The 24049-nt window shown below is 42.1% G+C and overlaps 1 protein-coding gene across 2 annotated transcripts; it reads right to left on the bottom strand.

Annotated features, from left to right (window-relative positions):
- Window positions 1-1319: 1319 nt before the first annotated feature.
- LOC106580080 (metaxin-1) lies at window positions 1320-22409 on the bottom strand. Of its 2 annotated transcripts, none has more exons than XM_014160711.3 (8): window positions 22275-22409; window positions 7963-8032; window positions 7413-7492; window positions 6434-6526; window positions 5648-5830; window positions 3663-3739; window positions 3386-3543; window positions 1320-3252 (listed from the first exon to the last, which is right to left on the bottom strand). In XM_014160711.3, the coding sequence occupies exons 1-8, from the start codon at window positions 22368-22370 to the stop codon at window positions 3023-3025; spliced, it is 987 nt and encodes a 328-aa protein (XP_014016186.1). In that variant the 5' UTR covers window positions 22371-22409; the 3' UTR covers window positions 1320-3022. The 2 variants fall into 2 exon arrangements, with proteins under 2 accessions (XP_014016186.1, XP_014016177.1); XM_014160702.3 differs by having other exon boundaries at window positions 1320-3255.
- Between the last annotated feature and the right edge of the window lie 1640 nt (window positions 22410-24049).

A 24049-nucleotide genomic window follows, 5' to 3' on the forward strand; every position in this document is an offset into this window, starting at 1 on the left:
TGAGTAGTTACAAAGTAGCTAAAAAGTAGTAAGTAGTTGAAAAGTTGCTAAAATTGTCCATGATGAGATTTGAATACCACCCAGAAATGTTCCATACACAGAAAAAGCGTATTTTGTGAACAAATGTATTTACATCCCTGCTTGTGAGCATTTCTCTTTTGTCAAGATAATCCATCTGCCTGACAGGTGTGGCATATCAAGAGGCTGATTTAACAGCATGATCATGACACATGTGCACCTTGTGCTGGTTGCAATAAAAGGCCACTCTAAAATGTGCAGTTTTGTCACATCACAATTCCACAAATGTCTCAAGTTTTGAATGAGTGTGCAATTGGCATGCTGACTGCAGGAATGTCCACCTGAATTTATGCCAGAGAATTTAATGTTCATTTCTCTACCATAAGCACCCTCCAATGTCATTTTAGAGAATTTGGCAGAAACCGCCTAAGGGAAGCTCATCTGCATGCTTGTCATCCTCACCAGGGTGACCTGACTGCAGTTTGGCGTCAAAACTGACTTCAGTTGGCAAATGCTCACATTCGATGGCCACTAGCTTGCTGGAGAAGTGTGCTCTTCAAGGATGAAGAGTTATGTCATGGGCAGGCATAAACTACGGACAACAAATACACTTGCATTTTATCGATGGCAATAAATGTTGCAAGGATCTGTACACCATTCCTGGAAGCTGAAAATGTCCCATTTATTCCATGGCCTGCATACTCACCAGACATGTCACCCATTGAGCATGTTTGGGATGCTCTGGATCAACGTGTATGACAGCGTGTTCCAGTTCCCGCCAATATCCAGCAACTTCGCACAGCCATTGAAGAGGAGTGGGACAACGTTCCAAAGGCCACAATCAACAGCCTGATCAACTCTATGCGAAGGAGATGTGTTGCGCTGCATGAGGCAAATGGTGGTCACACCAGATACTGACTGGTTATCTTTTTTTTAAGGTATCTGTGACCAATAGATGCATATCTGTATTCCCAGTCATGTGAAATCCATTGATTAGGGCCTACTGAATTTATTTCAATGGACTGATTTCCTTATATGAACTCTAACTCAGTAAAATCTTAGAAGTTGTTGCATTTATATTTTTGTTCAGTGTAATTTGAGTTTCCTGGATTTACTATGTTACGTCTAATCTATGAAACCAGGCGGAAATATGTATCCATGAGTTGTCACATGTTAGATGAGGTGCAGAATGCTCTTTTATCTTTCCAAGCACAAGTACCCCTGTCCCAGATACCCTGAACTTTTGATAGGCCTATCACAATAGTTATTACACAAAAAAAACATATCTCCTCCACACAATATTAAAGTATGTATGTGACCCATTTATTCAACCATGAAAATAAAGCCAACATGAATATATTTAGTTTGGTTTTTCAACTCCTATTCACACTATAAAAAAATGCTATATATTCATGCTACAGGTGTTCCCCCCTCAATATGGGTCCATCCTCATCTTTACACCCCACATCCTCATTTTGGCATATATCTATTGTATCTGGTCCTGAGGGCAGCTTTGCCTCGAGGGCAGAAACAAATGTGCTTGGTTAAATTTAGGCAAGTAATCCTAATTGGTTAAAGTTAGGCAGGTTCAGGGGGTTGGATTAAGTTTAGGCAAGAAATGTTTAGGGTTAAGGTGTATGGCAACCTGTGTGTAACATTAGTTCTGCCCTCAAACCAAGATTGAATAAGGTTAACTCTATTAACAACTGCATTACAAATTTACATAGTATAAATTATTTCTCTCCAACAGGCTACCTTTAAGAAATTGAAAAATACAAAGTCAAAGAGCTTCTTGCAACTCTGAATTAAACAATAATGTAATGGCAGAAGAGATCAACAGTAGCCTATCATCCTAAAGCAGGGGAAGCCTTTACACAGCGAGCTGATGTATTGGAACATTAAAGTGATTTACTGAACTCCGCTGTTTCTTTTATTGAATGATGCTTTGACTTGATGCAATGCAGGAATAGGGCCAGCACAGTCTTCACTATAGCACACATTATGCACATGTTGTTTGAGCGCAAATTTCACTGGGAGGGCAACTTCCAAAAGATTTTGAAGTGGCCCTGAAACATTTAAAATGCCCCAAACTTCAGGCCTGGCCCTCAATACCATGGTAGGTGAAAAAGTATAAAAGAGTTCTCAGCCTGACAAGCAATAATATGAAAAGGACATAAACCAAGAAGTCACCCCTTCATTTCCTCTGTTGAAATTATTATTTTAAACAGCGTAGCCTAGTGGTTAGAGCGTTGGACTAGTAACCGAAAGGTTGCAAGATCGAATTCCCGAGCTGACAAGGTACAAAATCTGTCGTTCTGCCCCTGAACAAGGCAGTTAACCCACTGTTCCTAGGCCGTCATTGAAAATAAGAATTTGTTCTTAACTGACTTGCCTAGTTAAATAATCTAGAGACCTAGATGGTGGTTATTTTGGCAAGTGTTCAGAAAGAATGTGCTAATGCTACTAAGAATCCAGTACCAATTCAATTTTCACGAATGCTACCTGGGATTTGTTCCCTCAATAATATAACTTTAAAAAAGTATTTTCATTTGGATAAGATAAAGCACCAGGAAATTGAGAAAAGCAAAGTCATGACTTGAATCTATGATTATCGTGCAATGACAGAGACAAAATAAAGCAGAGAAAACATCCAAACATTCTCCAAGTAAGACATCGAAGCACTCTTGGTGAGTTTTGAAGCATCTTAATGCATATTTCCACAGTGTTCCTCCTCCTCTTCATCATACTCTACTGCTTTGGCCCAATCAAACACCAACCCCTTGCCCCTTCTTCGTATTGAGTCCTCCTCCAGGATCTGAAGGGATTGTTGAGGCATCAGCAGTAGAGTAAACGTTCCACCAAGTCTAGAAGGCTAACTGGAGTTTCTGCCATATTGGTTAACACCTATCCAGTCATTCCAGACTTCTGAGGGAGCGTCAACGAAGAATTAGGAATAGACACAGGTGATCAGTTTTGAATTGCAGCCGTCTCCTCCTCCCCATCCTCAGCCCTCCTCATCCTCCTCCTCGTTGGAGGAGAGTGACCTGAGACCTGGGGAACGGTGGTCTAGTGCCTCCTGCTGGACGTGTTGAATAGCCACAATGCCGGTGAGCAGGGCGTAACTCAACATGGCGCCCAGGGCCACCAGGACCGACAACAGCTGCTTGCGCCTCTTACCCGGCTCGTTATCAGCGTCACCCCCTTCAGGCTGGGAGGACACCTTGCGACTAAAATCTTCTGCACAAAAGATAAACAAGAAAAAGTGAGACATGGAATTCAAAAGTTAAACAACAATAGCAAGTTATATAATAGATATCATTGAATACAATATCATACTGCATGTACAGTATGTTATGTGGTCCCACACCTCGTCCCTCACTGGGGAAGTAGAGCGCCAGGATGTTGGAGCAGAAGTGGCTCAGGTTGTCCAATGACTTGAGGTGCTGCTGGAGACTTCCATTGGGCAGTTTCATCTTCAGGATGGGCACCAAGTAGCCAAAGACAAAAGCGTCCAGAGATGAAGGTCTGGAGGGAACAGTGTCATGTAGTTAGAGATGCATAGGGATGCCATGCAAGTGAATTAAGTTGAGGTGCTGAATTCCCAGTTTAATGTATTGAGGTAGAACCTCTCTGTGTGGACTTACGAGTCTCCGAAGAAGAACTTGTTTGAGCCCAGCCGCTGCGAGAGAAGGTTCATACACTCCTTACCATCGCGGTACAGCTGCAGAGAGAAAGGTGTTGACAAACCGACATCAGGCCAAATTCTCAAATCATTTTGAATCATGATATATTCCTTATTATAAACTGGGTGGTTCGAGTCCTGAATGCTGATTGGCTGACAGCTGTGGTATATCAGACCGTAAACCATGGGTATGACAAAACATGTATTTTTACTGCTCTAATTACGTTGGTAACCAGTTTATAATAGCAATAAGGCACCTCGGGGGGTTGTGATATATGGCCAATATACCACAGCTAAGGGCTGTGTCCAGGCACTCCGCTTTGCGTCGTGGAGAGAACCAGTGGCGGATTGAGGCATAGGCGACATGGGCAGCCGCCCAGGGCGACATCATGCCTGGGGTGGCATGTGGCACCCGGACAAAAAAATAAAAATTAAACAAATTAAAAATTCCGAATGGTGACATTTGCGCAATTGGTTTTCTATCGCTCATTTGCAATTCACATAAATGATATCATGTCACCGTGTGGCACTGTGGGTCAATTAACCTTGTCGGGGGGGGGGCGCCCTGATTCTAGTTTGAGCTAGGCAGGCTACTGCCTGGGAAGGTCTCCCACACAGAAGTACGAGATGGGGATGGAACGGGAGTAGGTTGACCTCAGGTCTCCCCACTGGAAGCCCGAGGTAGGGGGAGCGGGGGAATCTATCAAATAGCGCACCTCTAACTTTGTACAGTACTAATGCAATTAGTTGTGCAATTTAGTTTGTGTTTCTTGTTTGAAGTGCAATAGTGTAATAATCAGGTTCTCTTCTTCATAAGTGTATAATTCTATTTGTATATTTGTGGGATATAGGATTTGTGCAATTTAGTTTTATTTGTGTGTTTTTTGTTAGCAATAGGGTAATAGTGTAATAATTCGATGATCTTTTTTATTTGTATTTATATACTACAATTTGTTGTCTTTGTTATTTGTTACTTCTTTTTGATATGTATAGGTCTTATTTTTGTATATATATAGTTTTAAATGTTATGATTATTTATTTGTGTTGTTCCAAATGTCTGAATAAAAATGTACAGTTAGTGCAGAATGGTGGGTTTTTTTTTTGGGGGGGGGGGGGGCTTTAACCATTACAAGTCTTTAACCATTACAAGACTGAAAAAAAGGTACCCTGGACCAGAGCCGTGTATTTAGGTAAGGCTTTGCCCTGGACCAGCGCTTTGGGAAACAAGTTGAGTTCCCATGGCAACCCTATAAACCATTACATCATCACAGGGAGCAATGATGTCTGAAGCATGAGTCAGCTCAGCTACGGAGGCAAGTCCAATCTTCACATGGTTTAATCACAGCGTAACACCCCCAATGGCCCTATTCACACATCATTATTTTTTTTTTTGATAACCTATCCCAATTCACACACCTGGAATTTTATGGCCATTTTTATGTGTTTTTAATGAAAAGTAGTAGTCTAACTTGCTAACGGCAGTGGTATATTTAAATGAGTGTTGTACAAGACCGAACTGGACAAGAACTCAAAACCAAAACATGTGGTTGGCACTGAACCTATTTTTTCATTTAGAAAATTGTTTATTGCTTTTTACTGTGCACAGGTGTTTCAGCATGGATTCCTTCCTCAACGCATGACTGCCAACTGCATATTTTGGTATCAGGTGACATTTTTGCAGAGTGATGCTTCCTCAACAATATATGTAGATAAGGTTTTTCCTTCATACCATTTAAAAAAAAAATCATCCCAGTGTTATTTTTTACATTAAGAATTCTGTATAAACAATATAAATGAAATGGTACCAATACAGTATGCCCCACATACTAGACTGGTTGCAAAGGGCATCATAATAAAATTGTATTTGGAAAGATTAGAAAGACTATTAAAAACAACAGTTGCCTTGGGTGTACCTACCCTACCGCTTCCATCTCCCCCTCCACTCACCTCCTTCTCCACTTCCTCCCCTGCTGTCAACTCCTCGTCTCCCCTGACCAGCCTCAGCCTCTCCAGCTGCTGGCGCTGAATGCTGCCGGGCAGGAAGAAGTTCAGGGGGAATGGGGCGTGCTCCGCGTGCCAGCGCCGAGTCACCTCCACATAGTTCTTAGGGTCAATCCACCGAGTATAGACCTAGACCAGAAAGAGAGAAGCACAAAAGTGTGAAAGAGATGCAAAAGGGCTTCCACAAGCTAGAGGTAATGACATAGTAGCTACTATGAATTAGAATCCTTAGGATATTCAGATTATTTTAAACAACACAAAATACAGCAGTTGAGCTACACATTTTGGCATTGAGAGCACAGTGGCTGTTTATCCCACTTCAAAGTGCTGCAGGAAGCCACAGGTTGTTCCATGTTGACACGGTTCTGCTGGCACAGGAAACAACGTTTGAGGTATTTCTTTATAGGACACAATGAAGCACCAGGTATAATTACCTACAATATTTCTAGCAAGACAGAGAGAAGCGAGATTAAGAAAGACAAAAAGCGGTTATGTGACAAAATAAAATAAATTAAGCAAATCCTAATAACTTTTTGCCATAATCGGAGTGATGTGGCACAACCCAGTCACTAGTGCACAACTAGTGACATCTCCCACGTCATCTCATTCTTGCAGAAATGTCTTCTACAACCTCCTCACTCATTCTCTCCACATACACACGCTCTCTCTCATTCCCTTCAGCCCCCTCCCTATCTATCTGTCTTGTTCTCTCTGAGTAACAGTGATCCTCACCAGAGCTGGCATCAGTTTTTCCTCCAGGAGTGAGACGAAGGCCAGAGTGTCTGCTCCCTCTTTGGCAGACAGGTCGAAATCGGCATTGTATTTCTGAAAGATAGGATCATATCACAATACACTTCAGGAGATTCATCACCTTTCACGAACATCACGACAGGATTCACGGACCACAACTTTTTAAACCAGTCTTACTGTCGTCAGATATTCAAAATAGTTTTTAAAGCCCTTCTGGAACAATACCATGAGCCGCCTTGGCCCAATTACACCATTATCACTTTCTATGTTCTCCAGAAACCCATTCAAAAAACTGAAAAGCTACCTCTAAGTGAAGGCCTTTATGGGACTCCTGGCAGTCTAGGTCAAGTGTTTTCCATCTAACCTCATGACTGAAGGGCAGTCAGTCTGAAATGGTGCATGCTGGGATCAAGAAGAGCTCAACATGATTGGAAATCTAAGAGGTTCTCTCCCTCCCTCCCTCCCTCGCTCCGGAGGGTAAAATAAGCAGTTTTTGACTGACTTTGGGAGGTTTGTCTGGAAACCCCACCATCCTTACCCCTTTACTGTCTAATCCTTTGGGATGATCTCACCAGGCTTTCCCCCGTTCGCTCACATTTACACCACCACAGCACTTACCAATCTGCTTTGCATTGTGGTTTCTTTCATCCCTACTACAGTAGCTCACAACCAACCTACCACAGTCAGGGGGCAGTTATTATCTTGGCTAATGGGTTCCATCTGGGCATTAGCTAAAGTGTGCATTTCATTGAGCTTGAAGGATGGGAGGAAAGATCATAGGAGGCATTGCTTTTCTCAATGGGAAATCGGGTCATAGGAAATGTTGTGACGAGAATCCATCAGAAGTTTTGAATTCAGGGGCCATAATTCACTTTAAGAAAGTGTGTAACAGAGCATGGAGCAACTCTTTCAGACAAAGTAGAGGACTGTGCTGTACATGAGCAGGTGGTCTCTCGGTCACCTGTTTCCTGAGGTGGATGATGATGTCACTGGGCCGAGAGAGGCTCCCATTCTCGCTGGTCTTCAGGGCAGGCAGGGAGCCTACCAAAAGGGGAAAAATGCATCATAAAGACAGGCACCTCACAACACCACTCATTAACAGCCACTGTTAATGTGACCATTACAGACCGATGGAGAGAGAACAGGAGAGTGGGATAGAAAGTAAATGTAGAGATGAAGAATAGAGAGAAAAGACAGAGGAGAGCCATTGGTGAAGAGAGGGAAGACATTAAGTCTGGAAAGTAAGAATCAAGAAAAACACTATACAGATGGAGAAATAATGTAGTAAAAGAGAAAGGAATAACAACAAGAACAAAGGGAAAAGAAGGATCTATTTTCTGCCCATTTTATAGAGAGCACATTTTCCTTCCATTCCATTTATTAGTCTCCCTGTGCTCCCTTTGATTATAGGAGAATATGCCTAGTTCTGAAGTAAATTAATGCAGCCATGTTTCTCAAGTTCAGACAACAAAAAATTAAAGGCTCTAAAAACAAAAGAGAAGACATCTTACCAGTGGGACTTCTCCAGGGGTTGCCGATCTTGTGAAGTTTGAGGGGTGCGCCTGCAAACTTTGCATAAGCCTGAAGTAAAGGGAGATGATTAACAGATTAACACTGAGCTAAAACATCTTGAGCCAGACATACCTTAGTTTCCACAGCCTTGTATAATTATTATTATTTTTTTTTAAACAGGCCAAATACCCCAGGAAGCATCCGAGCTGGGCCCAAAATAATTCCACTGACATAAAGGGAGGGGTAGGGAGGCATGAACACCTCCATTAAGGCCGACCCCTAGGACCCAATAGACAGTGTGTAAAAACAAACAGCAAGCATCTAAACATGACTGTGGGATAGGCTGCCTAACTCTAGACACCACAGTCACCAGGCTATACTCGATAACCTTTAGCCTATCCCGGCCAAACCCTAACCCGGACGACGCTGGGCCAATTGTGTGCCGCCCTATGGGACTCCCAATCTCAGCCGGTTCTGATACAGCCTGGAATCGAACCAGGGTCTGTAGTTTTATTTATTTATTTCACCTTTATTTAACCAGGTAGGCAAGTTGAGAACAAGTTCTCATTTACAATTGCGACCTGGCCAAGATAAAGCAAAGCAGTTCGACACATACAACAACACAGTTACACATGGAGTAAAACAAACATACAGTCAATAATACAGTAGAAAAATAAGTCTATATACAATGTGAGCAAATGAGGTGAGAAGGGAGGTAAAGGCAAAAAAAGGCCATGGTGGCAAAGTAAATACAATATAGCAAGTAAAACACTGGAATGGTAGATTTGTAGTGGAAGAAAGTGCAAAGTAGAAATAATGGGGTGCAAAGGAGCAAAATAAATAAATAAATAAATACAGTAGGGGAAGAGGTAGTTGTTTGGGCTAAATTATAGATGGGCTATGTACAGGTGCAGTGATCTGTGAGCTGCTCTGACAGCTGGTGCTTAAAGCTAGTGAGGGAGATGTGTTTCCAGTTTCAGAGATTTTTGCAGTTCGTTCCAGTCATTGGCAGCAGAGAACTGGAAGGAGAGGGCCAAAGGAGGAATTGGCTTTGGGGGTGACCAGAGAGATATACCTGCTGGAGCGCGTGCTACAGGTGGGTGCTGCTATGGTGACCAATGAGCTGAGATAAGGGGGGACTTTACCTAGCAGGGACTTGTAGATGACCTGGAGCCAGTGGGTTTGGCAACGAGTATGAAGCGAGGGCCAGTCAATGAGAGTGTACAGGTCGCAGTGGTGGGTAGTATATGGGGCTTTGGTGACAAAACGGATGGCACAGTGATAGACTGCATCCAGTTTATTGAGTAGGGTATTGGAGGCTATTTTGTAAATGACATCGGCGAAGTCGAGGATCGGTTGGATGGTCAGTTTTACAAGGGTATGTTTGGCAGCATGAGTGAAGGATGCTTTGTTGCGAAATAGGAAGCCAATTCTAGATTTAACTTTGGATTGGAGATGTTTGATGTGAGTCTGGAAGGAGAGTTTACAGTCTAACCAGACACCTAGGTATTTGTAGTTGTCCACATATTCTAAGTCAGAACCGTCCAGAGTAGTGATGCTGGACGGGCGAGCAGGTGCGGGCAGCGATCGGTTGAAGAGCATACATTTAGTTTTACTTGTATTTAAGAGCAGTTGGAGGCCACGGAAGGAGAGTTGTATGGCATTGAAGCTCGTCTGGAGGGTTGTTAACACAGTGTCCAAAGAAGGGCCAGAAGTATACAGAATGGTATTGTCTGCGTAGTGGTGGATCAGAGACTCACCAGCAGCAAGAGCAACATCATTGATGTATACAGAGAAAAGAGTTGACCCAAGAATTGAACCCTGTGGCACCCCCATAGAGACTGCCAGAGACCCGGACAACAGGCCATCCGATTTGACACATTGAGAAACCAAGGCTATTGAGTCTGCCGATGAGGATGTGGTGATTGACAGAGTCGAAAGCCTTGGCCAGGTCAATGAATACGGCTGCACAGTATTGTTTCTTATTGATGGCGGTTACAATGTCGTTTAGGACCTTGAGGTGCACCCATGACCAGCTCTGAAACCAGATCGCATAGCGGAGAAGGTTCGGTGGGATTCGAAATGGTCGGTAATCTGTTTGTTGACTTGGCTTTCGAAGACCGTAGAAAGGCAGGGTAGGATAGATATAGGTGTGTAGCAATTTGGGTCAAGAGTGTGTCGTCGTCGTCCCCCGTCCCCCCCCCCGTTGAAGAGGGGGATGGCCATGGCAGCTTTCCAATCTTTGGGGATCTCAGACAACACGAAAGAGAGGTTGAACAGGCTAGTAATAGGGGTTGCAACAATTTCGGCAGATCATTTTATAAAGAAAGGGTCCAGATTGTCTAGCCCGGCTGATTTGTAGGGGTCCAGATTTTGCAGCTCTTTCAGAACATCAGCTGACTGGATTTGGGAGAAGGAGAAATGGGGAAGGCTTGGGCAAGTAGCTGTGGGGGGTGCAGTGCTGTTGACCGCGGTAGGGGTAGCCAAGTGGAAAGCATGGCTGCCGTAGAAAAATGCTTATTGAAATTCTCAATTATAGTGGATTTATCAGTGGTGACAGAGTTTCCTATCCTCAGTGCAGTGGGCAGCTGAGAGGAGGTTATCTTATTCTCCATGGACATTACAGTGTCCAATAACTTTTTTGAGTTTGTGTTGCAGGAAGACAATTTCTGCTTGAAAAAGCAAGCCTTGGCTTTTCTAACTGCCTGTGTATATTGGTTTCTAACTTCCCTGAAAAGTTGCATATCACGGGGGCTGTTCGATGCTAATGCAGAACGCCACCGGATGTTTTTGTGTTGGTTAAGGGCAGTCAGGTCTGGAGAGAACAAAGGGCTATATCTGTTCCTGGTTCTAAATTTCTTGTAGTGATACCTATACCACAGATGCAGTGCCTTAGACCGCTGCGCCACTCAGGAACCCCAAAGATAAAACACCCGGAAACACAAAAAGGATGAAATTAAAGGTTGACACTAGGAATGAGACATTGAGCCTTCTGAAAAGGATGGGAAAAAACTTTGCGCAGTTGCAATTAATTATAATTAATTAAAATAATTAATTATTTGTAAAAACCTGTCCCTAATCCATGTGGACGGACATAAACACCGGTAGATGTAACAATGTACAGTTGAAGTCGGAAGTTTACATACACTTTGGTTGGAGTTTTTCAACCACTCCACAAATTTCTTGTTAACAAACAATAGTTTTGGCAAGTCGGTTAGGACATCTACTTTGTGCATGACACAAGTAATTTTTCCAACAATTGTATACAGCCAGATTATTTCCCTTATAATTTACTGTATCACAATTCCAGTGGGTCAGAAGTTTACATACACTATGTTGACAGTGACTTTAAACAGCTTGGATAATTCCAGAAAATGATGTCATGGCTTTAAAAGCTTGTGATAGGCTAATTTACATCATTTGAGTCAATTGGAGGAGTACCTATGGATGTAGACCTCAGACCAAAAAAATGTAGACCTCCACAAGTCTGGTTCATCCTTGGGAGCAATTTCCAAACGCCTGAAGGTACCACGTTCATCTGTACAAACAATAGTACGCAAGTATAAACACCATGGGACCACGCAGCCGTCATACCGCTCAGGAAAGAGAGGTGTTCTGTCTCCTAGAGATAAACGCACTTTGGTGTGAAAAGTGCAAATCAATCCCAGAACAGCAGCAACGGACCTTGTGAAGATGCTGGAGGAAACAGGTACAAAAGTATCTACAGCCACAGTAAAACGAGTCCTATATCAACATAACCTGGAAGGCCACTCAGCAAGGAAGAAGCCACTGCTCCAAAACCGCCATAAAAAAGTCAGACTACCGTCCCCATATGGGGACAAAGTTCGTACTTTTTGGAGAAATGTCCTCTGGTCTGATGAAACAAAAATAGAACTGTTTGGTCATAATGACCATCGTTATGTTTGGAGGAAAAAGGGGGAGGCTTGCAAGCCAAAGCACACCATCCCAACCGTGAAGCACGGGGGTGGCAGCATCATGTTGTGGGGGTGCTTTGCTGCAGGAGGGACTGGTGCACTTCACAAAATAGATGGCATCATGAGGCAGGAAACTTATGTGGATATATTGAAACAACATCTCAAGACATCAGTCAGGAAGTTAAAGCTTGTTCGCAAATGGGTCTTCCAAATGGACATTGACCCCAAGCATACTTCCAAAGTTGTGGCAAAATGGCTTAAGGACAACAAAGTCAAGGTATTGGAGTGGTCATCACAAAGCCCTGACCTCAATCCTATAGAAAATGCGTGGGCAGAACTGAAAAAGTGTTTGCAAGCAAGGAGGCCTACAAACCTGACTCAGTTACACCAGCTCTGTCAGGAGGAATGGGCCAAAATGCACATTTACGTAATTTAGCAGACGCTCTTATCCAGAGCGACTTACAAATTGGTGCATACACCTTATGATATCCAGTGGAACAACCACTTTACAATAGTACATCTACATCTTTTTTGGGGGGGAGGGTGGGGGGGTTAGAAGGATTACTTAATCCTATCCCAGGTATTCCTTAAAGAGGTGGGGTTTCAGGTGTCTCCGGAAGGTGGTGATTGACTCCGCTGTCCTGGCGTCGTGAGGGAGCTTGTTCCACCATTGGGGTGCCAGAGCAGTGAACAGTTTTGACTGGGCTGAGCGGGAACTGTGCTTCCGCAGAGGTAGGGAGGCGAGCAGGCCAGAGCTGGATGAACGCAGTGCCCTTCTTTGGGTGTAGGGACTGATCAGAGCCTGAAGGTACGGAGGTGCCGTTCCCCTCACAGCTCCGTAGGCAAGCACCATGGTCTTGTAGCAGATGCGAGCTTCAACTGGAAGCCAGTGGAGTGTGCGGAGGAGCGGGCTGACGTGAGAGAACTTGGGAAGGTTGAACATCAGACGGGCTGCGGCGTTCTGGATGAGTTGTAGGGGTTTAATCGCACAGGCAGGGAGCCCCGCCAACAGCGAGTTGCAGTAATCCAGACGGGAGATGACAAGTGCCTGGATTAGGACCTGCGCCGCTTCCTATGTGAGGCAGGGTCGTACTCTGCGAATGTCGAATTCACCCAACTTATTGTGGGAAGCTTGTGGAAGGCTACCCAAAACGTTTGACCCAAGTTAAACAATTTAAAGGCAATGCTACCAAATACTAATTCAGTGTATGTAAACTTCTGACCCCCTGGGAATGTGATGAAAGAAATAAAAGCTGAAATAAATCATTCCCTCTATTATTCTGACATTTCACATTCTTAAAATAAAGTGGTGATCCTAACTGACCTAAGACAGGGAATTTATACTAGGATTTAATGTCAGGGATTGTGAAAAACTGAGTTTAAATGTATTTGGCTAAGGTGTATGTAAACTTCCGACTTCAACTGTAGATTACACAATACTTATTGTTATCAATGGGCGAGGGGCATTTCTTGCTTTAGACTGTTCGGATGGAGATTATGGAAGAATGGATGTGGAGCCTGCCCTGCCTGAAAGAGTCCTGGAGCATGCAGTGTAAGTAGGCAAGGGAAGGGGAGTGGCAGGTAGCTGTGCCAGTTGTGATGTAACAAACTGTTCCTGAAGAGATAAATAGCCTATAAGGAGATTGAAAAAGTAGAAGGAACGCAGTAAAATCCCAGAGTAAAAAGGCTTGTGAAGGAGAAACTTGAATAGGCCTAATAGAAACGGATTAGGTGTCTAAACATAGCCTACATTCTCAAACTAAGACCAGCTCCAAGATTCACAAAACACTTCTTACACAAAAACCTAAGCTTTTAAGAAAAAAAACAAGCTCATAAGATAGTTCGTAAGTGCAATTGCTCAATAATATCTTAAGATTTAATGAATGTTCTTTAAATGTTTGTTGCTAGGCAACTAATATAGCTAGCTATCTAGCCAGCAATGGCAATTATGTTAGCATAATTCGTACTGAGATTACTGTTCTAAAACATGTTCTTGGGTTTAAAATAATCAATCCAGAAACTGTCAGATAAAGTTTGTGAGTGAATTAAACATGTTCAATTGCTTTCATGAGCTTATTGTCTCACTGCCCATAGTTTAGGACAAGGGTTTAGCTATGTTGGAATTAAGAACAAATCCAATAACTTTATTTTCAAGAATCTAATTTCTTCTTAACTTTTTGCTTAAGGAGAAACATAAGAAATAGAGCAAGAACATTTCCAATATTTTTTTTTGCAACTTTGCGTGACAATCTTCATAAATCTAAGCGTTATGGAAAAAATGGCAGTTTAGAAGAAATGTATTCTTAAGAAGGTTGTGTCAATCTGGGCCCAGGTCACCATTCATGGAAGGTATGGTCCTGCATTTCTGCTTACTGTGTCCTGCACTCACAAGGAAAATCATATTCCAGAATGAAATAAGCAAACCGTAATCCACTACATTAATATGCCTTTCAATGGATCTCAAAGCAATTGTTATATTGCAGCAGACTTGATACAAAGTAGCCTAAAGACACATTGCACTGTAGACTGACAAGGCAAATGCACAGCAACATTTATGATTGTGTCTGGCTGATAGATAGCTATACATAAAATGACATTCCTATAAATGTGGTTTGGCAGAGTTGAACAGCTCTACCTGACTATGCTTGCAGACAGGCGTGACGGAACGTCATTTCATGGAAGAGGTAATTCCTTCCAGTGTCCGCAAGTACTTACAAACCCCACTTTCAGCTGGCCCCAGGGGATTGAGAAAGGCCTTATTGCTTTAATGCAACCTACAATCATCAAAACCGATAACACATCTAAAATAATTTAGATAGTCATTCAATACCCTTTACCTCAAGAAATATAATCATGTAATTTAGGGTCTGCCCACAACAATGTCAAACTGATCATATCACAATCACAAGCAGACATTTGTAAGAAGTCAAGTTCAGTACACATTCATAGCTTCTTTAGAGTGTACAATGTACAGCAATAGTATCAACATTGGGCCTGGTGCTCCAATGTGAAGGACAGATCTCAGAACTAGATCTTCAATAATGGAATAGCTAGTGAAAGTTAGGAGGGAGGAATGGAGAGAAGCTGTCCGCTGTTGGCCAAAGTTACCCAACCAGTTGGAAAAAATGTCATTAAACACATCAAAAGCTGACATCATGGCTACAACTTTATTAGGAAATTCCTCCTCAACTTTTTATCTTTGGTCGTAAACTGAAGACTAGCTAGATTGAAAATACCCTACAGGTCTAAAAGACATAAATAATATACCGCTCAAAAAAATAACATATGCAGTACCAGTCAAAAGTTTGGACACACCTACTCATTCAAGGGATTTTCTTTTACTATTTTCTACATTGTAGAATAATAGTGAAGTGAAGACATCAAAATCATGGAATAATATAGTAACCAAAAAAATGTGAAACAAATCAAAATATACACTGCTCAAAAAAATAAAGGGAACACTTAAACAACACAATGTAACTCCAAGTCAATCACACTTCTGTGAAATCAAACTGTCCACTTAGGAAGCAACACTGATTGACAATACATTTCACATGCTGTTGTGCAAATGGAATAGACAACAGGTGGAAATTATAGGCAATAAGCAAGACACCCCCAATAAAGGAGTGGTTCTGCAGGTGGAGACCACAGACCACTTCTCAGTTCCTATGCTTCCTGGCTGATGTTTTGGTCACTTTTGAATGCTGGCGGTGCTTTCACTCTAGTGGTAGCATGAGACAGAGTCTACAACCCACACAAGTGGCTCAGGTAGTGCAGCTCATCCAGGATGACACATCAATGCGAGCTGTGGCAAGAAGGTTTGCTGTGTTTGTTAGCGTAGTGTCCAGAGCATGGAGGCGCTACCAGGAGACAGGCCAGTACATCAGGAGACGTGGAGGAGGCCGTTGGAGGGCAACAACCCAACAGCAGGACCGCTACCTCCGCCTTTGTGCAAGGAGGAGCAGGAGGAGCACTGCCAGAGCCCAGCAAAATGACCTCCAGCAGGCCACAAATGTGCATGTGTCTGCTCAAATGGTCAGAAACAGACTCCATGAGGGTGGTATGAGGGCCCGACGTCCACAGGTGGGGGTTGTGCTTACAGCCCAACACCGTGCAGGACGTTTGGCATTTGCCAGAGAACACCAAGATTGGCAAATTTGCCACTGGCGCCCTGTGCTCTTCACAGATGAAAGCAGGTTCACACTGAGCACGTGACAGACGTGACAGAGTCTGGAGACGCCGTGGAGAACGTTCTGCTGCCTGCAACATCCTCCAGCATGACCGGTTTGGCGGTGGGTCAGTCATGGTGTGGGGTGGCATTTCTTTGGGGGGCCGCACAGCCCTCCATGTGCTCGCCAGAGGTAGCCTGACTGCCATTAGGTACCGAGATGAGATCCTCAGACCCCTTGTGAGACCATATGCTGGTGCGGTTGGCCCTGGGTTCCTCCTAATGCAAGACAATGCTAGACCTCATGTGGCTGGAGTGTGTCAGCAGTTCCTGCAAGAGGAAGGCATTGATGCTATGGACTGGCACGCCCGTTCCCCAGACCTGAATCCAATTGAGCACATCTGGGACATCATGTCTCGCTCCATCCACCAACGCCACGTTGCACCACAGACTGTCCAGGAGTTGGCGGATGCTTTAGTCCAGGTCTGGGAGGAGATCCCTCAGGAGACCATCCGCCACCTCATCAGGAGCATGCCCAGGTGTTGTAGGGAGGTCATACAGGCACGTGGAGGCCACACACACACTACTGAGCCTCATTTTGACTTGTTTTAAGGACATTACATCAAAGTTGGATCAGCCTGTAGTGTGGTTTTCCACTTTAATTTTGAGTGTGACTCCTAATCCAGACCTCCATGGGTTGATAAATTGGATATCCATTGATTATTTTTGTGTGATTTTGTTGTCAGCACATTCAACTATGTAAAGAAAAAAGTATTTAATAAGATTATTTCTTTCATTCAGATCTATGATGTGTTGTTTAAGTGTTCCCTTTATTTTTTTGAGCAGTGTATATTGGTAGGCCTATACAGATATGTAGCCTAGGTGTAGGCCTAGCTAGAATAAATGATTGTGCATACTGCATACCATCACACACACACACACACACACACACACACACACACACACACACACACACACACACACACACACACACACACACACACACACACACACACAAAACATAAGGAACACCTGCTCTTTCCATGACAGACTGACCAGGTGAATCCAGGTGAAAGCTATGATCCCTTATTGATGTCACCTGTTAAATCAGTGAAGGGGAGATCAGTGAAATAATGATTTTTAAGCTTTGAGACATGGATTGTGTATGTGTGCAATTCAGAGGGTGAATGGGCAAAACAAAATATTGATGTGCCTGTGAATGGGGTATGGTAGTAGGTGCCAGGCACACCGGTTTGAGTGTCATGAACTGTAACACTGTTGGGTTTTTCACACAACCATTTCCAATGTGTATCAAGAATGGTCCCCAACCCAAAGGACATCCAGCCAACTTGACAACTGTGGGAAGCATTGGAGTCAACATGTGCCAGCATCCCTGTGGAACACTTTCGACACCTTGCTGTCCATGCCCCAACAAATTGAGACTGTTCTAAGGGCAAAAGGGCTGAAACTCAATATTAGGAAGGTGTTTAATGTTTTGTACACTCAGTGTATATATTATTTGGTGCATTCGGGAAAGTATTCAGACCCCTTCACTTTTTCCATATTTTGTTACGTTACAGCCTTATTCTAAAGTGGATTAAATAGAAACATTTCCTCAACAATCTACACACAATACCCCATAATGACAAAGTTAAAATAGTTTTTTTTATAGAAATGTTTGCAAACGTATTAAAAATAAAAAAAACGGAATTACCTTATTTACATAAGTATTCAGACCCCACCGTCCTCTCCTCTGCATGAGAGACTACAAACATGTGCTCGTAATTGAGTGCTAGCCTACACTGCACTGCCAATAATTTTTTTCCGTCATTGCTTAATAAAACAGAGCAACACACTTCTCATCTGAGGAATGTAAAGAGAGACACTCCTCTTCTAGATATGTATGAATGCCACTTACCTGTAGTAGAAAGACATGGTAGGCTATTACTGAATTTGTTTTACAAATAAGAGGACTACCAGTGGAAGGGTATCACTAGACTAGGGTTAGGCTAAGTACAATTCCACAGTAAAAGAGTGATGCTGAGACTCAGATTTTTCACTTTAAAATGTATGCCAAACTTTGCATCTGCACTGTTCTTCAAGTAAATGTGTTTTTGTATTGTTAAAAGTAGTCCCTGTGCATAGTTGTATGGTTTGTTAAACTTTGAAATGATTGTTTTTGTTTGACCTACATTGTAAAGTGAAAAGTCCCAGCATCAGTCTGTTACTAACTAAACATCAATCTCTTACATGATTTTCTAATTAACTATGCTTACTATGATAATTAAACTAGCCATTGGCAATAACATATGCTATAAACATAGGCTAATCCAGCAGTAACCATCAAGTAGATATGCTAATGCTGTAATTTTTAAGTTACTCAAAAAGATAGATTTTTTTAAAGAAAAATCTGGAGGGTTCTCTAATTCACTTTTGCAATTACCTAATAGGTGGAATGTACAGACCACTAGCCTAAATGAAGTGACACTTTGCCAGTTCACTGAATGGAAAGAATGAGGTCTATGAATGTGACACATCATCAGACACAAATTTACCCAGTTGCAGTGAAAACCCGGGGGGCATCCTGGAAAACTGAATGAAATTGCTCATTTCCAGACAAGAGTTTGTCCAAGAGTATGATGTGTCACTAACATGGCTGCAGTTCAATAGCCAATTTGTGGTTTTAGAGACGACACTGAGACACAAACTAAAAGCAAGCAAGATTTGCATTTTCCAACCACCAAAAAAGTATCAGGGGAGGAAAGTCACTTTCCAGACCCACATTTAACATCTTGTTCCCTCCAGTAAGATGTGGGTCCAAAATATACATGTTAAAAAAAATTGTTTAACGTCTGAAAATTTGCCAGGGAGGAAAAGGTAGCTTATGATGCTCAAGTCTGGTTTACTCAAGCCTGCAAGGTATTATAAGCGGTTGTATGTGGCTTGTGAACACATCAGTCATTTAACTGAACATGCACAATGGAAATGTTGTGGTTTACTGTAATACATTAGATGTTTTGGGTGGCCTTGTATTAAGAGCAAACCAAATGGAACATTAGAGGTTTTACATTGGAAGAATGTTCAGCTAAATCAAAAACACTGCTTCCAGTCAGATACGTACAACACAATCTTTGGGGTTTGTATACATGGGTACCATGAGAACTAAACCATGGGCCCGGGTGGCTCAGTTGGTAGAGCATGGTGTTTGCAACGCCAGGGTTGTGGGTTCGATTCCCACGGGGGACCAGTACGGGGGGGAAAGAATGTATGAAATGTATGCATTCACTACTGTAAGTCACTCTGGATAAGAGCGTCTGCTAAATGACTAAAATGTATGATGGACATACCAGGAATTTCCTGTAAGAAACTGAGGGGGGCACTAAAGCCAGTTAGAGTTGCCTCTGATGCAGTGTAGCGAGAGACTTGGAGTTAGCTAATAAAGCCATATCCCATAAAAGCTGTGTATAGAGAGGTGCATGTAAGACAAAGGGCACCAGACAATAGCCTTAAGAATAGCCTTCTCTTCGCTCCAGATGTCTTCCAAGATTGCACACGGCACAGATTCCTTCATTACTTCCTCTTCATTTGTCAACTTTAGGGCTATAACTTTGGGAGGGTAGCCGAACACCTGCATGGTCTGTGTGGTTAATCATGTGTTAGGCTATGTTGAATTTATGGATTATGATTGTAATGTTCATAATTCATGATTGACAGGTAATCAATCATATGTTCAAACATTTGGCACCAGTAGTTAGGGATAGCCTAGATGACAGGTCATAAACTGTCCAGTCCAGATCCTAATAATTATTAGGATTCTTTGGGTGTCACAACATGTAGCTAGTTGCTTTAATGCCATTGTTTCTCAATCTAGGCCTATTATTATAGCTGTGTTGCAGAATATTGTATGGCAACACACACACATACGTTTGTTCTACTACCCTTGTGGGGTCAGTTGAATGCATTCAGTTGTACAACTGAGTAAACCCTTTCCTTTCCAAACAATTGATTCCCATTCAAAATCCTATTTTCCCTAACCTTAACCTAAAACCCTAATTGTAACCATAACCCTAAACCTATCCCCTAAGACTGAAATAGCTATTTTCTTTGTGGGGACCGGCAAAATGTCCCCACTTCTGGTCCCCACAATGATAGTAAAACAAAAAACACTCACACCAGTAGTGGTCGGTGCAGTTTAGGATTAGGGAGGACTGTCATTACTATTCCATTCACCCAGCTCAATGTAACATTGATAGGTTTAGGCTACTACATGATACAAAGATGTGCCCTATACCCATTGTTGCTACAACCTAGACTACAAATTAAAGTTTATAACGTAGGTGTACAGGCTGAGAGACAAATTGGAGTGACAGGGTGACAGACAGTAACACATTCAATACCGCCTGGAACAATCTTGGCTGTATCTAGCTGATCTGGGGTTTAATCATTTGTCCAAAGTTTCAATTTGACAAATTCATCCCCGTTTCGTTCCGTTTAATAAACGTTTTGCAAAAGAAATCAGTGGAATGAATACACCCCTGATCACCCGCACACACAGTTCACTTTGCTCATTGAATAAATCCTTCTCGCATCTACGCGGTCTCCTCCTCTCTCCTTTTCCCTTCACTTGTGGACTTCAGTGCACAACACAACATCGGTCTGTGACCAGGCAAAAAAAAAAAACTCTACAAGCCAAACTGTCATAGCATAATCGCTAACGCTAACCCCTACATAGCCTACATCGTTGTCACCATATCAGTTAACATCATAGTCAACATAGCTACTAGAACTAACACGTTAGTAAACAATCCAATCCATGTGTACAATCACACAGTCCAGTGAACAGCAAGCAGTTTAGCAGTTACACCAATGGGCTCGGTGGCAATACATTAATAAAATCGAAAGCATACCTTACCTAGGACAGCCTTAACTAGTTAGCTAACATAAAAATAGCATTCCTCTCTGTTTGTGTCAGGTTGTTGAGTAGGCTAAATTAGCTGCATTAGCTAGCTAAGTAAGTTAAAGGTAAACTAACTAAAAATATAGCTAGCTCCCCTCTCTCTCGCTCACCTTGCTGCTTCTCCTTAATTTTTTAAGAAATACATTTTTTCAAAACTGTAAAACTATTGTTTTTCTCTGAGTCAACTACTCACCAAATGTTTTACACTGCAGTGCTAGCTAGCTGTAGCTTATGCTTACGGTACTAGATTCATTCTCTGATCCTTTGATTGGATGGACAACATGTCAGTTCATGCTGCAAGAGGTTTGATAGGTTGGAGAACGTCCTCCAGAAGTCATTATAATTACTGTGTAAGTCTATGAAAGTGGGTGAGAACCATGAGCCTCTAAGGTTTAAATTGAAGTCAATGTACCCAGAGGAGGACGGAAACTAGGTGTCCTCCGGCTACACCATGGTGCTACCCTAGAGGGCACTGTTAAGGCTACTGTAGAACTTAATTGCAAAACACTGTTTTAAATCAGTTATTTTGTGAATATATTTAGTATGGTTTTATCATCTAAAAAGGCTAACTTAAAATGTTTCACCATTTGTATTTTTCTGAAATTCACTGAGTAGGATGGTCCTCCCCTTCCTCCTCTGAGTAGCCTTCACTAAGACACACACAAAGGCAGGTAGAGTGAAGGTTTACTGTACTTACAGCTGTTTAACTACACCTGCTTGTTTGCATCGATTGAGGTTAGCTAAGTACATTCAATTCTCTACATTCTTGTGAGATTTATTTGCAAATTGCCAGCGCATGCTGCTGTTGTTGCTATTTAGCTGCCGTTAGCTAGCTAAGTTAGCTAATAACCTTTTCTTACATAGGACGCCGCTACAGTAACGGGTCAACAGCGACAATTGTTAACCTTTCAGAAAATTTAAAAGTGTCTGAAAGGGGTATAAGTTAGCCAGATAGCCAGCCGTAGATGCTAATGTAACAATGTTCACCTTGCAATGCAATTACATGGTAACGGCCCATATAACGATAACTATCATGTAAATATACTAACCGTTACCGGTAGTTACGACAAAATGTTTATTACAAATAGCTAGACAACTAACGTTAATAGAAAGCCATGTCAGTGAGAGATGTGATGTCCAAGCCAACGTCATGAGCATTGACATTAGCTCGCAACTGAATATGAAGGCAGCCAAGCTGTGCTATCTTGCAGTGTTGTTATTGCTGGAATTACATCATAATTGATATCTTACCAATACAATTAAACACTCAGTATCGACAGACGGTAAATCCCAATCGCCTTCCCAGCAGTACAGCTCAGAGGTTGCCATCTGCGAGGGGGCAGCCATCTTGAAATAATTGAACAACCTTTCACTCGGAAGTGATACCTCTCGTTGCCAATGACAACGTTTACGTTTCTTGTTTAGACTCCAGACTTCAAGAACGTTCTGTCTAGACGTTTTTGAAACTAGCCACCCGGCCCATTGATAGAGTCCCTTGATATCAAAATCATGTATGATTAACAATATTATGTCTATTACAATAGAACTTTGAACAACATTTGCCATTAGAAATAGAATTCAACGTATGTGCTTTCCCTATGTTTTTGTGGTGCAATATTTATCCGAATGTTGTAAATATTCTATAAACAGTGGTCAAATTGGTCCAACAAACTGTGGTCAATTCTGGTCAAGACTGTCTTTTCCAAATACTTGGAGCAGGACTTTGACCTGGAAAATGCTTCCCGTGTATATGTCAGAATAGATTTAGCAGATGTCCTGAATAAGGATAGTGTGTTTTTTCTTCTAAACCAATACATGGCTTTTTAATGTGTGTTTGAGGAAGATTAATGCTGGAATATTTCACTTTAGCAGTTAAAGAGGCTTTTGTACTTTTGACATCTGTGGAAAATGAAAGAAACTCATGCAATGGATAATGCATACCTCTATGTGTTCTTAAGAGTGGTACTGTAACAATAACTTTGAACTCAACCTATCTATCCATAAGGTAGAATATAAAATATGAATGAAACTACTGTATAATCTATATCAAATGCTTCTGTTTTACTTTCTTCCACTCAATAAAGATTAACGTCAACAGTGTAACAATGTAAGCATTGATAGAAGGAGAAGACACGGTAGAATGATCCACCTAAAAGCAATGTTTTAACCCACGCAACGGCGCTCTTAAACATGGAACTAATGCTGTGTCTGTTTTGCAACAAACAGCTCAGCAGCACAAAGAGCCCATGCCAGAGAGACATGCACAAGCCATGACATCATCAAACCAAGCAGTAGAAAAGGAGTTCACTCATTCCTATCAGGACAGGGGGGCAGGAGCCAAAGATCACCATTCCTTCCTTCCTTACAATGGTTCCACATCTAGTCTCTGCACACATTGATAAATGTTAACCCTTCTCCCCATTCCCCTCAATTTTCCTCCCATGATCCTATACACTGATTATCAAACAGTCTACATATATGCTCAGTGTCAACACTTATTTTATAGATAGCACAACTGCACACCCCTCAATCTGGCATGAAGGACTTTAAGAAAGTCTAATGTGAAAGCAGCTTGTTGATCTTTTGAAGATCTATATATGGGCCAGTCTATATATGGGTCAGTTATCTAAAACTCTAATGTTTTACAATGGAAGTCAATATGTCCAGGTTTCTGGTTTCTGGGCTGCTATGGCACCTGGAGGGGTGAATGGCCTCTGCTTACTCAGGGAGCATTTAAGCAGAAACTAAGTTACACCTCTTTACTACCTTCTGGTGGACAGTGACTGCAACATAATGATGTCTCAAGTGAAGGAAACTGACACATCCTACAATAAAATTATTGATTTACAGCCAGTGTGTATGGGAACCATAAACTAATAACACAGAATATGAATACTGTATAGATAATACATTAATTATTACCACTTTCAAATAGCTTAAGGTCAAACACCATTTCTATTTGGGTAAGAGCGTCTGCTAAAATGATGTAAATCTGTGGGTTTGTATTGCAACATCACAGAGATGAA

Source organism: Salmo salar, chromosome 02, assembly GCF_965601325.2.
Source record: "Salmo salar chromosome 02, fSalSal1, whole genome shotgun sequence".
NCBI classification, from domain to species: domain Eukaryota; kingdom Metazoa; phylum Chordata; class Actinopteri; order Salmoniformes; family Salmonidae; genus Salmo; species Salmo salar.